This window comes from Callionymus lyra, chromosome 2 (assembly GCF_982586985.1).
Source record: "Callionymus lyra chromosome 2, fCalLyr1.hap1.1, whole genome shotgun sequence".
Lineage (NCBI taxonomy): Eukaryota > Metazoa > Chordata > Actinopteri > Syngnathiformes > Callionymidae > Callionymus > Callionymus lyra.
In genome coordinates, this window is record NC_141819.1 from 2,705,518 (window position 1) to 2,720,971 (window position 15,454).

Consider the following 15,454-nt stretch of genomic DNA (forward strand, 5'->3'; position numbering starts at 1 on the left):
TAACTCTTCATCCTCGTGTCACTTTTAAACAACTAACTAACTCCGGAGGTAGAAGATGCTTCCTCTTCTACGTGGAAATGATCAACACAGGCCTAGAGCGCCCTCTGGTGGTTTAGTGTGAGAATAACATGTGAAATGATATAATAATGTGGTAATAATTTCACACATAAGTCGCTCCAGAGTATAAGTCGCACCGAGTGAGTTCAGGTCGATCGTCTTACAGTTCGATGAAAGAAACTGAAATGATGGAAAATCATGTTTCTTTAATACGTATTGAATGTGAAACTTGTTCTGACCTTCATCAGGTCTTCTGTCCTCCCTGTGTCTTCTTACCTTCATCAAATAAGACACTTTTAAATTCACGACTTAACCTTAATTGAACCACATTTGTTTGCCCAACAGTCCAGGAGTCTTTAAGACAAAGACTTATAGACCTTCTTTTCTCTAAATTCAGTGATCCCTCGTTTATTTCCGGGGCTATCTTCTGAAAACCCATGAAGAAAGTGACCTTGTTTTGTTTTAAAGTCATTTAATCTAATTGAATGTGCAACCTCAACATTAGATTAGATTAGATAGACTTTACTAATCCCTCTGAAGATCTCCTTCGGAAAATCTCAATTTTCCAGCAAGAACAAAGTGCAAAGAGACAACAAAGTGCAAATATAAAGTGCATATATCAATGGAGAAAAACTTGTGAGGTACCGTACCTTTCAGAAACGGGGACCTGAACAACTCCCATAATGCTTTGCCGCCCAGCCAAAAAAAAATGTGGATCACTTTTGACAGCAACAAAGATGTAGAATTAAAATACAGTATTGTAGTGACCAATCAGGCGTCATGAAAGCAGTGTGTTGAAATGCATCATGGGAGTTCACTTGTTGGTTTGTAGCATAATATGCAAGTCTTGCTCTTTGTTGAATTGCTTGGATCTGTTTTTCCTTAATCAACTATAGTCTTACTTCAACTGTAAAGTGTCTTGAGATAACTTATGATAAGACACTTGAAATACAATAGAATTGTAAGTAAGTAGGTAATAGTCATTTGTAAAGCGCCTTTTTTAGAACATGGTGGTGGTCGTGGTCAATTTAAAGAAATTAGAGAGACCACAGATGGCTCTATGTATCGAGATATATACTATATATATATATATATAGTATATAGTCCAGCTCCTGCCACACTGGGCTAGTGTATCTATAAGAGTAACCCCCCAGAGAGAGCTGTACCCTGATATATTTAGCTTATATTGGTTGATCTGCTTTATAGTCATGGTTTAAATCCACTCAATGATCACACTTCATGCCGCCGGGCGAAGATTTGTAGCTGCTGTAAATAAAGCGTTTAAAGGCGACCCCCTCGCAGCTCTCACCTGTCGGGGAGTCTGTCCACGGAGTCCTTCCACAGCATCTCCTGCAGGAGCAAACACCAAAAGTCAGTCTTGATTTGAACGTTTTCAGCCTTCAGACGTCGGGACACGTCTGGGAGGACGAGGCCAACGGTTGCATCGCTCCAGCTGGAGGGCGAGCATGACTTCAGCACATGAAAGGGACCCGGAGCTCCCGGCAGAAAGACCTTCTTTCTTCCCACGTTTCCCCGCCACGGGATTGCGTTACATGAGCAAATATGTCTTTATCAACTTTAAAACAAGCCGGACGGAGTCGGCGAGCGGCTCCACTTCAAGTGTCCGGATCAGGAGCAAACAAAGCCATTGTGTTCCTCGGCCGACAGTGGGTCGCTTGTTCCCCACGACGGCTCGGAGAAACCTGGATCCATCTGGAGACCGAAGAAGGCTCCTGGAAGATACACGATGTTGAAGTTATTAAATAGTTGAGCGCAGGAGTAGAGGAGCAGGAAGAAAGAGGGGGATGGGTGGTGGAACGCTTGAAAGGGCCGGGGGATTGGGTTTCCTATGACTGTGTGTCTGGGCAGCTCCACATGTTCCTCATTAAGGTCCTCACACTGTGGGACTCGCTCCACACCAGGACGCTTGTTTTTGTTATTAGGCTCGGTGTGCTGTGGTCCGGTGGAAGCTGGAGGAACATCTCTGGAGGAACATCTCAGCGGCAACCAGGTCTTTGATTGGACCGTGACACATGGACCTTCTTCTCCGTCTCTTCCTTGGACCAGAGACAGTCTTCCTTCTGTAAAGTACTTTGAACGTCCGTCCAAAGCCTCACGGTCTTCAACTGACGCGACGCTAACGTAGCTCAGAGTGAAGGTCGTGGAACATCAGGAGAAGCAGCGACATGTATTATCGCAGCAGAATTCATTTCAACTCTGCACAGAAGAATCTCATCTCCAAACACCTAAATCTGACCATGAAAAACTCATTTTCGAGACCGACTGAACGTACTCCAGTTACTAAACCAACTTTTTTACTATTGGAAAGGCTTGTGAAATGTATAAAATGCTACTTTGTCAAATTTGTATTTGTATCTGTCAGAATATCACGTACTTAAGTGATCGTTGACCCAAAATTCTAATTCCTTTTATTTTCTTCTCACCCTCGTGTCGACTAAGGGTTATTTTCATAGTGACCCCTTTTTTTTTAGGAGGTATTGGCAACTATAACTAATTAAAAATGGTAAAACTTCATGGTAAAGCTGTGAGTAACATGATGAAAGTCAAAAAATTACAAATCTATATTTTTAGTCATTGTTTTTCAAACAATTCCTTCATATGTGAAAAGTACTGCAGTTATTACCTACATATACTTTAATTATTGTCGTTTCTCATCAGCCAATCAATGAAGTGTTAGATTTAATCGAAGAAAAAGTATTTGAAAATAAAAATAAAAAAACATGTAGTACTAGGTGCAGACCACCCGTAACAACTGAAGATTGTACTAGCAAAACGTATTTTAAAACGTATTTTTTTCATTTTTGCAGGTTCTACTTGGAGCAGAACAATAGAACTACGAGTAGAATCATCGGAGGAAACATTCCCTTAATCGAGACGGAACCATAGATACCTGGTGAGAACTTCACAGCTCAATGTTTTCTTCTTCTCCAGGATCGTTCTCCAGCGTTTATTTGAATACTTGGACGGACAAACATCGCTTCACGACTCACTGTGAACACAGTCCATCTGATAACATTCATTTCAAATAATTGACATATTGACGTGCAAACACAACATCAGGCTTTCAAAGCAAACGCATGTCGTGGTTTTACTTCTGTAGCAACTTCTGAAGGAGACGTTTGATCGGAGCAACATGGTTCAAGGTCAGTGAGAATCGTGTCCATCCAACCTTTTTCCTAATGTCAGGCGACCTTTTTTCAGTCATTTTACTTCACTTTATGTTGTTGTAAAAGTTCTGATTGGAGTCCAGTAGGATCTGGAATCAGGAATCCCGATCTGAACTAGTACTGTTACTGTACTACTACTATTCCAAATCCTACTAGTACAGATTGGAGTCTAGTACTGAACTGGGATCTGAATATTGGAATTCCAATCTGTCCTTGGAGGATTCCAGATTCTACGAGTGAATCATAGAGACGTATCTCTGCTCGTGACATACCATAATAACACGTACGTTCAATGCATGTAAAACTGTAGTTCTTCGAAGGCTCACAACACAAGTATAACCACGAGCAGAAGGAGAGCTCCTGGTTCCTGCTGTCATGGACGTGTTATCTGGGCTGAGATAAGGGAAACTTTGGTGTGAGTGTTCAGAGATTACATCTCAACTCAAGGATCCCACTTACAGCACCTGAATGACAGGAGGGAGGAGTCACTGCTGACTCAACAGGTGAGCATTTGTTGACTCTCAACAGGTGAGCATTTGTTGACTCTGTTCCCTGAAGTCACAGAAATCCAGAGGATTTCATTTGTTTAAGACACCGACACACGACCGTGTGTCTCAGCACACACTAACACACACACACACACTAACACACACACACTAACACACACACACACACTAACACACACACACTAACACACACACACACACTAACACACACACACACACACACTAACACACACACACACACACACTAACACACACACACACACACACTAACACACACACACACACACACACACACTAACACACACACACACACACACTAACACACACACACACACACACTAACACACACACACACACACACTAACACACACACACACACACACGACAGAGCAAATATTGACTCAGCGCTTCATGAATGGACAGTCAACTGACAGGTAACCCTAACCCTGGAGGTCACGGGGTCACACTGGTCCTGATGAGGGATGATGGGTAAAACAAATGAAGAGCCGCACGGAGCGACCCGGATGGTCCGAGGCCGTTCAAGGCAGCTTAACCTTTGACCTTTTGCGTTTGTGGGTTTTATAGTTGAAAATTGTTTGATTATAGTTGAAAATTGTTTGATTATAGTTGAAAATTGTTTGATTTTAGTTAAAAATTGTTTGATTATAGTTGAAAATTGTTTGATTATAGTTGAAAATTGTTTGATTAAAGTTTAAATTTGTTTGATTAAAGTTTAAAATTGTTTGATTATAGTTGAAAATTGTTTGATTATAGTTTAAATTGTTTGATTATAGTTGAAAATTGTTTGATTATAGTTTAAATTGTTTGATTATAGTTGAAAATTGTTTGATTATAGTTGAAAATTGTTTGATTATAGTTTAAATTGTTTGATTATAGTTTAAATTGTTTGATTCTAGTTGAAAATTGTTGGATTATAGTTGAAAATTGTTTGATTATAGTTTAAATTGTTTGATTATAGTTGAAAATTGTTTGATTATAGTTTAAATTGTTTGATTACAGTTGAAAATTGTTTGATTATAGTTGAAAATTGTTTGATTATAGTTGAAAATTGTTTGATTATAGTTGAAAATTGTTTGATTATAGTTTAAATTGTTTGATTATAGTTGAAAATTGTTTGATTATAGTTGAAAATTGTTTGATTATAGTTGAAAATTGTTTGATTATAGTTTAAATTGTTTGATTATAGTTGAAAATTGTTTGATTATAGTTGAAAATTGTTTGATTATAGTTTAAATTGTTTGATTATAGTTGAAAATTGTTTGATTATAGTTGAAAATTGTTTGATTATAGTTTAAATTGTTTGATTATAGTTGAAAATTGTTTGATTATAGTTTAAATTGTTTGATTATAGTTTAAAATTGTTTGATTATAGTTGAAAATTGTTTGATTATAGTTTAAATTGTTTGATTATAGTTGAAAATTGTTTGATTATAGTTTAAATTGTTTGATTATAGTTGAAAATTGTTTGATTATAGTTTAAATTGTTTGATTACAGTTGAAAATTGTTTGATTATAGTTTAAATTGTTTGATTATAGTTGAAAATTGTTTGATTATAGTTGAAAATTGTTTGATTATAGTTTAAATTGTTTGATTATAGTTGAAAATTGTTTGATTATAGTTGAAAATTGTTTGATTATAGTTGAAAATTGTTGGATTATAGTTGAAAATTGTTTGATTATAGTTGAAAATTGTTTGATTATAGTTGAAAATTGTTGGATTATAGTTTAAATTGTTTGATTATAGTTGAAAATTGTTTGATTATAGTTGAAAATTGTTTGATTATAGTTGAAAATTGTTGGATTATAGTTTAAATTGTTTGATTATAGTTGAAAATTGTTGGATTATAGTTGAAAATTGTTGGATTATAGTTGAAAATTGTTTGATTATAGTTGAAAATTGTTGGATTATAGTTTAAATTGTTTGATTATAGTTGAAAATTGTTTGATTATAGTTGATAATTGTTTGATTATAGTTGAAAATTGTTTGATTATAGTTGAAAATTGTTTGATTATAGTTGATAATTGTTTGATTATAGTTGAAAATTGTTTGATTATAGTTGAAAATTGTTTGATTATAGTTGAAAATTGTTGGATTATAGTTGAAAATTGTTTGATTATAGTTTAAATTGTTTGATTATAGTTGAAAATTGTTTGATTATAGTTGAAAATTGTTTGATTATAGTTGAAAATTGTTTGATTATAGTTTAAATTGTTTGATTATAGTTGAAAATTGTTTGATTATAGTTGAAAATTGTTTGATTATAGTTTAAATTGTTTGATTATAGTTGAAAATTGTTTGATTATAGCTGAAAATTGTTTGATTATAGTTTAAATTGTTTGATTATAGTTGAAAATTGTTTGATTATAGTTTAAATTGTTTGATTATAGTTTAAAATTGTTTGATTATAGTTGAAAATTGTTTGATTATAGTTTAAATTGTTTGATTATAGTTGAAAATTGTTTGATTATAGTTTAAATTGTTTGATTATAGTTGAAAATTGTTTGATTATAGTTTAAATTGTTTGATTACAGTTGGAAATGGTTTGATTATAGTTTAAATTGTTTGATTATAGTTGAAAATTGTTTGATTATAGTTGAAAATTGTTTGATTATAGTTTAAATTGTTTGATTATAGTTGAAAATTGTTTGATTATAGTTGAAAATTGTTTGATTATAGTTGAAAATTGTTGGATTATAGTTGAAAATTGTTTGATTATAGTTGAAAATTGTTTGATTATAGTTGAAAATTGTTGGATTATAGTTTAAATTGTTTGATTATAGTTGAAAATTGTTTGATTATAGTTGAAAATTGTTTGATTATAGTTGAAAATTGTTGGATTATAGTTTAAATTGTTTGATTATAGTTGAAAATTGTTGGATTATAGTTGAAAATTGTTGGATTATAGTTGAAAATTGTTTGATTATAGTTGAAAATTGTTTGATTATAGTTGAAAATTGTTTGATTATAGTTGATAATTGTTTGATTATAGTTGAAAATTGTTTGATTATAGTTGAAAATTGTTGGATTATAGTTGAAAATTGTTGGATTATAGTTGAAAATTGTTTGATTATAGTTGAAAATTGTTTGATTACAGTTGAAAATTGTTTGATTACAGTTGAAAATTGTTTGATTATAGTTGAAAATTGTTTGATTATAGTTGAAAATTGTTTGATTATAGATGAAAATTGTTTGATTATAGTTGAAAATTGTTTGATTATAGTTGAAAATTGTTTGATTATAGTTGAAAATTGTTTGATTAAAGTTGAAAATTGTTTGATTACAGTTGAAAATTGTTTGATTACAGTTGAAAATTGTTTGAATATAGTTGAAAATTGTTTGATTATAGTTGAAAATTGTTTGATTATAGATGAAAATTGTTTGAATATAGTTGAAAATTGTTTGATTATAGTTGAAAATTGTTTGAATATAGTTGAAAATTGTTTGATTACAGTTGAAAATTGTTTGAATATAGTTGAAAATTGTTTGATTATAGTTGAAAATTGTTTGAATATAGTTGAAAATTGTTTGATTACAGTTGAAAATTGTTTGAATATAGTTGAAAATTGTTTGATTATAGTTGAAAATTGTTTGATTATAGTTGAAAATTGTTTGATTATAGTTGAAAATTGTTTGATTATAGTTTAAATTGTTTGATTATAGTTGAAAATTGTTTGATTATAGTTGATAATTGTTTGATTATAGTTGAAAATTGTTTGATTATAGTTGAAAATTGTTTGATTATAGTTGAAAATTGTTTGATTATAGTTGATAATTGTTTGATTATAGTTGAAAATTGTTTGATTATAGTTGAAAATTGTTTGATTATTAGTTGAAAATTGTTTGATTATAGTTGAAAATAGTTTGATTATAGTTGATAATTGTTGGATTATAGTTGAAAATAGTTTGATTATAGTTGAAAATTGTTGGATTATAGTTGAAAATAGTTTGATTATAGTTGAAAATTGTTGGATTATAGTTGAAAATAGTTTGATTATAGTTGAAAATTGTTGGATTATAGTTGAAAATAGTTTGATTATAGTTGAAAATTGTTGGATTATAGTTGAAAATAGTTTGATTATAGTTGAAAATTGTTGGATTATAGTTGAAAATTGTTTGATTATATCATAGATAGGTTTTGAATGAGGTTCCTTCACTTCTTTATCAACTGGTCGGCAACGATTCTCTCACAAATACATTAAAGACATTAGAAAGTCCTGCTCCTATAAGCAAATGTTTCTGTAAAGTTCATAGAAACACTAAAGATATTCTGAAAACATCACCAGGTTCTTATCGGACCACACAGTCACAAGTGAGGCGCAGCTCTGTCGTGCCTCACCTGTACGTTCACTGCTCTGATACACATATACCATTAAAAAATTCTTCATTAATGGGGTAAAAACTGAAAAAAAATGCCTGAACCAGTTCAGAAAACAATTTTTATACAAAATCTGGAGAACACAGTCATAAGAGTTACTAACATGGTTTGAATGTGAAATACTTCAAATGTTGTTTCTGCAGCATTAAATGTTGGCTTCTGGTTAAATTCCACTTGAAAATGTTTTGTTTCCACGATGGTCTCCTGTGATCCTCCTCAGATATGTGACCCGAGCAGAAGGTGGACAATAGCTTCGGACGAGTATAAATAAACAACATTTCTATGAAAAGCATTCGAAGAATGTCGCGGTTGGTTGAAGGTTAATCCGTTCATACACTATTCTAGGAGAGCTTTAAGTGTTTGCTCTTCAGAAGAAAAAGGTCAAATGATTTCTGATCAACACCAGCGGCTCAAGGTCGTTCATCATGTCTTACTAACTTACCTCGGATCAGTTCATCTAGAGTCTCTGTGGTCTTCTCTGGGTTCTGAGCCCCTGCCTCCCTCCACGAGTCCAGCTGGACGACTGACGGTTCCGGCCGGCGCTCGGACAGACAGCGGCTCGGACTCGCAGCACATGACGGGCAGCTGTCGGACCTCAGCGCCGGGTCTAGTTCCCACATATCTGGGTAGGGCTCTTCTGAGAGGAGCAGAAGGTCCAGGCGTTGGATGGAAACACGGTCCTGGACATCATTTCGTGATCTGGTGTTAACGTGTGTCCAGATGTCTGCCGCTGACCTTCAGGCTTCCACGACCTTCAACAGATCCATCCTGCCTCTTCAACAAGCAGGGTCATTGAAAACAAATGTGTTTGAGGTATCCCTTGTGTTGTAAGTAAGTAATTCATTTATATTTGTAGAGCTTTTCCAGACCAGGGTCACGAAGCACTTAAACAATCAAAACAATACTCAATAAAGTACATACTTTAAAGGTCAGATTAGAAACGCAAGGTAACGTGTTCCACCATCTTGACATGTTCTCCTCACGCTTCTCTTCACTTGGAGGTGAGATTCGTCCCGGAATGAGGTCAATCCAAGTGGTCCTGAGGTGAGATCCTCGTCCTTCCAGTCCATGTTTTGAAATCATCCTCTCCAGTACCTTGGAGAGACGACCTGCTGGAAGATGAATGAATGACATGAGTTTTAAATGAGATATTTAACAATATTTGTAATTTATTTAGTTTTGGTTCTGAGGTCACCAGAGGTCAAACAAAATCCTTCCAGTACTAATTGAAAAATATGTATTTATACCTCAAGTGAACTTTATTTCATCTTATATTTGTCAAATACATTTTTACCCTGAAACATCTTTTACTATAATGTTAGTAAGTAATATTTGGAGAACTTTTCCAGACCAGGGTCACAAGGAACTTAGAGAATCAAAACAATACTCAATAAAATACATACTTAAAAGATCAAGATAATACTGAGACAAACACAAGAACCAGGAACTCAGGAACCATCAGTAGATTCTGATCCACAGACCTCAGAGCCCGAGCTGGGGTGTAAATCTGGATCAGATCACTGATGGAAGGTCTGACCATGAATAGATCTGAAAGTAAGAATTTTAAAATGATCCTGAAAGAAAGTAGTGAAGAGTTTGAAGGAGAAATGTGAGTTCTTCTACTAGAGCAGCCAGTGAAGAGTTTGAAGGAGAAATGTGAGTTCTTCTACTAGAGCGGCCAGTGAAGAGTTTGAAGGAGAAATGTGAGTTCTTCTACTAGAGCAGCCAGTGAAGAGTTTGAAGGAGAAATGTGAGTTCTTCTACTAGAGCAGCCAGTGAAGAGTTTGAAGGAGAAATGTGAGTTCTTCTACTAGAGCAGCCAGTGAAGAGTTTGAAGGAGAAATGTGAGTTCTTCTACTAGAGCAGCCAGTGAAGAGTTTGAAGGAGAAATGTGAGTTCTTCTACTAGAGCAGCCAGTGAAGAGTTTGAAGGAGAAATGTGAGTTCTTCTACTAGAGCAGCCAGTGAAGAGTTTGAAGGAGAAATGTGAGTTATTCTACTAGAGCAGCCAGTGAAGAGTTTGAAGGAGAAATGTGAGTTCTTCTACTAGAGCAGCCAGAGAAGAGTTTGAAGGAGAAATGTGAGTTCTTCTACTAGAGCAGCCAGTGAAGAGTTTGAAGGAGAAATGTGAGTTCTTCTACTAGAGCAGCCAGTGAAGAGTTTGAAGGAGAAATGTGAGTTCTTCTACTAGAGCAGCCAGTGAAGAGTTTGAAGGAGAAATGTGAGTTCTTCTACTAGAGCAGCCAGTGAAGAGTTTGAAGGAGAAATGTGAGTTCTTCTACTAGAGCAGCCAGTGAAGAGTTTGAAGGAGAAATGTGAGTTCTTCTACTAGAGCAGCCAGTGAAGAGTTTGAAGGAGAAATGTGAGTTCTTCTACTAGAGCAGCCAGTGAAGAGTTTGAAGGAGAAATGTGAGTTCTTCTACTAGAGCAGCCAGTGAAGAGTTTGAAGGAGAAATGTGAGTTCTTCTACTAGAGCCGCCAGTGAAGAGTTTGAAGGAGAAATGTGAGTTCTTCTACTAGAGCGGCCAGTGAAGAGTTTGAAGGAGAAATGTGAGTTCTTCTACTAGAGCAGCCAGTGAAGAGTTTGAAGGAGAAATGTGAGTTCTTCTACTAGAGCAGCCAGTGAAGAGTTTGAAGGAGAAATGTGAGTTCTTCTACTAGAGCAGCCAGAGAAGAGTTTGAAGGAGAAATGTGAGTTCTTCTACTAGAGCAGCCAGTGAAGAGTTTGAAGGAGAAATGTGAGTTCTTCTACTAGAGCAGCCAGAGAAGAGTTTGAAGGAGAAATGTGAGTTCTTCTACTAGAGCGGCCAGTGAAGAGTTTGAAGGAGAAATGTGAGTTCTTCTACCAGAGCGGCCAGTGAAGAGTTTGAAGGAGAAATGTGAGTTCTTCTACTAGAGCAGCCAGAGAAGAGTTTGAAGGAGAAATGTGAGTTCTTCTACTAGAGCAGCCAGTGAAGAGTTTGAAGGAGAAATGTGAGTTCTTCTACTAGAGCGGCCAGTGAAGAGTTTGAAGGAGAAATGTGAGTTCTTCTACTAGAGCGGCCAGTGAAGAGTTTGAAGGAGAAATGTGAGTTCTTCTACTAGAGCAGCCAGAGAAGAGTTTGAAGGAGAAATGTGAGTTCTTCTACTAGAGCAGCCAGTGAAGAGTTTGAAGGAGAAATGTGAGTTCTTCTACTAGAGCAGCCAGAGAAGAGTTTGAAGGAGAAATGTGAGTTCTTCTATTAGAGCAGCCAGTGAAGAGTTTGAAGGAGAAATGTGAGTTCTTCTACTAGAGCAGCCAGAGAAGAGTTTGAAGGAGAAATGTGAGTTCTTCTACTAGAGCGGCCAGTGAAGAGTTTGAAGGAGAAATGTGAGTTCTTCTACCAGAGCGGCCAGTGAAGAGTTTGAAGGAGAAATGTGAGTTCTTCTACTAGAGCAGCCAGAGAAGAGTTTGAAGGAGAAATGTGAGTTCTTCTACTAGAGCAGCCAGTGAAGAGTTTGAAGGAGAAATGTGAGTTCTTCTACTAGAGCGGCCAGTGAAGAGTTTGAAGGAGAAATGTGAGTTCTTCTACTAGAGCGGCCAGTGAAGAGTTTGAAGGAGAAATGTGAGTTCTTCTACTAGAGCAGCCAGAGAAGAGTTTGAAGGAGAAATGTGAGTTCTTCTACTAGAGCAGCCAGTGAAGAGTTTGAAGGAGAAATGTGAGTTCTTCTACTAGAGCGGCCAGTGAAGAGTTTGAAGGAGAAATGTGAGTTCTTCTACTAGAGCAGCCAGTGAAGAGTTTGAAGGAGAAATGTGAGTTCTTCTACTAGAGCAGCCAGTGAAGAGTTTGAAGGAGAAATTTGAGTTCTTCTACTAGAGCAGCCAGTGAAGAGTTTGAAGGAGAAATGTGAGTTCTTCTACTAGAGCAGCCAGTGAAGAGTTTGAAGGAGAAATGTGAGTTCTTCTACTAGAGCAGCCAGAGAAGAGTTTGAAGGAGAAATGTGAGTTCTTCTACTAGAGCAGCCAGTGAAGAGTTTGAAGGAGAAATGTGAGTTCTTCTACTAGAGCAGCCAGTGAAGAGTTTGAAGGAGAAATGTGAGTTCTTCTACCAGAGCAGCCAGTGAAGAGTTTGAAGGAGAAATGTGAGTTCTTCTACTAGAGCAGCCAGTGAAGAGTTTGAAGGAGAAATGTGAGTTCTTCTACTAGAGCAGCCAGTGAAGAGTTTGAAGGAGAAATGTGAGTTCTTCTACTAGAGCAGCCAGTGAAGAGTTTGAAGGAGAAATGTGAGTTCTTCTACTAGAGCAGCCAGAGAAGAGTTTGAAGGAGAAATGTGAGTTCTTCTACTAGAGCAGCCAGTGAAGAGTTTGAAGGAGAAATGTGAGTTCTTCTACTAGAGCGGCCAGTGAAGAGTTTGAAGGAGAAATGTGAGTTCTTCTACTAGAGCAGCCAGTGAAGAGTTTGAAGGATAAATGTGAGTTCTTCTACTAGAGCAGCCAGTGAAGAGTTTGAAGGAGAAATGTGAGTTCTTCTACTAGAGCAGCCAGTGAAGAGTTTGAAGGAGAAATGTGAGTTCTTCTACTAGAGCAGCCAGTGAAGGGTTTGAAGGAGAAATGTGAGTTCTTCTACTAGAGCAGCCAGTGAAGAGTTTGAAGGAGAAATGTGAGTTCTTCTACTAGAGCAGCCAGAGAAGAGTTTGAAGGAGAAATGTGAGTTCTTCTACTAGAGCAGCCAGTGAAGAGTTTGAAGGAGAAATGTGAGTTCTTCTACTAGAGCAGCCAGTGAAGAGTTTGAAGGAGAAATGTGAGTTATTCTACTAGAGCGGCCAGTGAAGAGTTTGAAGGAGAAATGTGAGTTCTTCTACTAGAGCAGCCAGTGAAGAGTTTGAAGGAGAAATGTGAGTTCTTCTACTAGAGCAGCCAGTGAAGAGTTTGAAGGAGAAATGTGAGTTCTTCTACTAGAGCAGCCAGAGAAGAGTTTGAAGGAGAAATGTGAGTTCTTCTACTAGAGCAGCCAGTGAAGAGTTTGAAGGAGAAATGTGAGTTCTTCTACTAGAGCAGCCAGTGAAGAGTTTGAAGGAGAAATGTGAGTTCTTCTACTAGAGCAGCCAGTGAAGAGTTTGAAGGAGAAATGTGAGTTCTTCTACTAGAGCAGCCAGTGAAGAGTTTGAAGGAGAAATGTGAGTTCTTCTACTAGAGCAGCCAGAGAAGAGTTTGAAGGAGAAATGTGAGTTCTTCTACTAGAGCAGCCAGTGAAGAGTTTGAAGGAGAAATGTGAGTTCTTCTACTAGAGCAGCCAGTGAAGAGTTTGAAGGAGAAATGTGAGTTCTTCTACTAGAGCAGCCAGTGAAGAGTTTGAAGGAGAAATGTGAGTTATTCTACTAGAGCGGCCAGTGAAGAGTTTGAAGGAGAAATGTGAGTTCTTCTACTAGAGCAGCCAGTGAAGAGTTTGAAGGAGAAATGTGAGTTCTTCTACTAGAGCAGCCAGTGAAGAGTTTGAAGGAGAAATGTGAGTTCTTCTACTAGAGCAGCCAGAGAAGAGTTTGAAGGAGAAATGTGAGTTCTTCTACTAGAGCAGCCAGTGAAGAGTTTGAAGGAGAAATGTGAGTTCTTCTACTAGAGCAGCCAGTGAAGAGTTTGAAGGAGAAATGTGAGTTCTTCTACTAGAGCAGCCAGTGAAGAGTTTGAAGGAGAAATGTGAGTTCTTCTACTAGAGCAGCCAGTGAAGAGTTTGAAGGAGAAATGTGAGTTCTTCTACTAGAGCAGCCAGAGAAGAGTTTGAAGGAGAAATGTGAGTTCTTCTACTAGAGCAGCCAGTGAAGAGTTTGAAGGAGAAATGTGAGTTCTTCTACTAGAGCAGCCAGTGAAGAGTTTGAAGGAGAAATGTGAGTTCTTCTACTAGAGCAGCTCAGAATTCTGGCTGCAGAGTTTAGTATGAACTGCAGGCGAGAAGATCCTTCTTGTTTAGACACACAATAAACTGTAGTCCAGACAAGAAGACACAAACCTAAGATGAACGACCTCCCTGGCTTCCATTAATACATATGCAGTGGTGGAGGTGGGTCATGTTGACCCACAAGCAACAAAATGGTGAACATTTCTGCCTCTTTTTCTTTTATTTTTGCCAAAACAAATGATTATGATGTTACTATTTTTTACTCATTATAGAAGTTTCTGACTTTATTCATGTCCTTGGATTATTGTTGAGTGTCACGTGAAGGTTTGTGTATGTGGTGTGTTGTGTGTCACTTATGTTCGTTTGTCCATCTTATGTATGTTGTGTATGTGGTGTGTTGTGTGTCACTTATGTTTGTTTGTCCATCTTATGTATGTTGTGTATGTGGTGTGTTGTGTGTCACTTATGTTTGTTTGTCCATCTTATGTATGTTGTGTATGTGGTGTGTTGTGTGTCACTTATGTTTGTTTGTCCATCTTATGTATGTTGTGTATGTGGTGTGTTGTGTGTCACTTATGTTTGTTTGTCCATCTTATGTATGTTGTGTATGTGGTGTGTTGTGTGTCACTTATGTTTGTTTGTCTATCTTATGTATGTTGTGTATGTGGTGTGTTGTGTGTCACTTATGTTTGTTTGTCTATCTTATGTATGTTGTGTATGTGGTGTGTTGTGTGTCACTTATGTTCGTTTGTCCATCTTATGTATGTTGTGTATGTGGTGTGTTGTGTGTCACTTATGTTTGTTTGTCCATCTTATGTATGTTGTGTATGTGGTGTGTTGTGTGTCACTTATGTTTGTTTGTCCATCTTATGTATGTTGTGTATGTGGTGTGTTGTGTGTCACTTATGTTTGTTTGTCCATCTTATGTATGTTGTGTATGTGGTGTGTTGTGTGTCACTTATGTTTGTTTGTCTATCTTATGTATGTTGTGTATGTGGTGTGTTGTGTGTCACTTATGTTTGTTTGTCTATCTTATGTATGTTGTGTATGTGGTGTGTTGTGTGTCACTTATGTTCGTTTGTCCATCTTATGTATGTTGTGTATGTGGTGTGTTGTGTGTCACTTATGTTTGTTTGTCTATCTTATGTATGTTGTGTATGTGGTGTGTTGTGTGTCACTTATGTTTGTTTGTCCATCTTATGTATGTTGTGTATGTGGTGTGTTGTGTGTCACTTATGTTCGTTTGTCCATTTTATGTATGTTGTGTATGTGGTGTGTTGTGTGTCACTTATGTTCGTTTGTCCATCTTATGTATGTTGTGTATGTGGTGTGTTGTGTGTCACTTATGTTCGTTTGTCCATTTTATGTATGTTGTGTATGTGGTGTGTTGTGTGTCACTTATGTTTGTTTGTCCATCTTATGTATGTTGTGTATGTGGTGTGTTGTGTGTCACTTA

At 36.5% G+C, this 15,454-nt stretch overlaps 1 protein-coding gene across 1 annotated transcript in view; it reads right to left on the minus strand.

Annotated features, from left to right (window-relative positions):
* The window catches only part of rgmd (RGM domain family, member D), a 32,271-nt gene extending 23,503 nt beyond the window's left edge, over positions 1-8,768 (minus strand). The window contains exons 1-3 of the mRNA XM_087781464.1: positions 8,591-8,768; positions 1,724-2,183; positions 1,367-1,407 (exon numbers count right to left, since the gene is read on the minus strand). Coding sequence (XP_087637590.1) covers positions 1,367-1,407; positions 1,724-2,183; positions 8,591-8,768 — 679 coding nt within the window. The remainder of the gene's footprint in view (positions 1-1,366; positions 1,408-1,723; positions 2,184-8,590) is intronic.
* Positions 8,769-15,454: the final 6,686 nt, after the last annotated feature.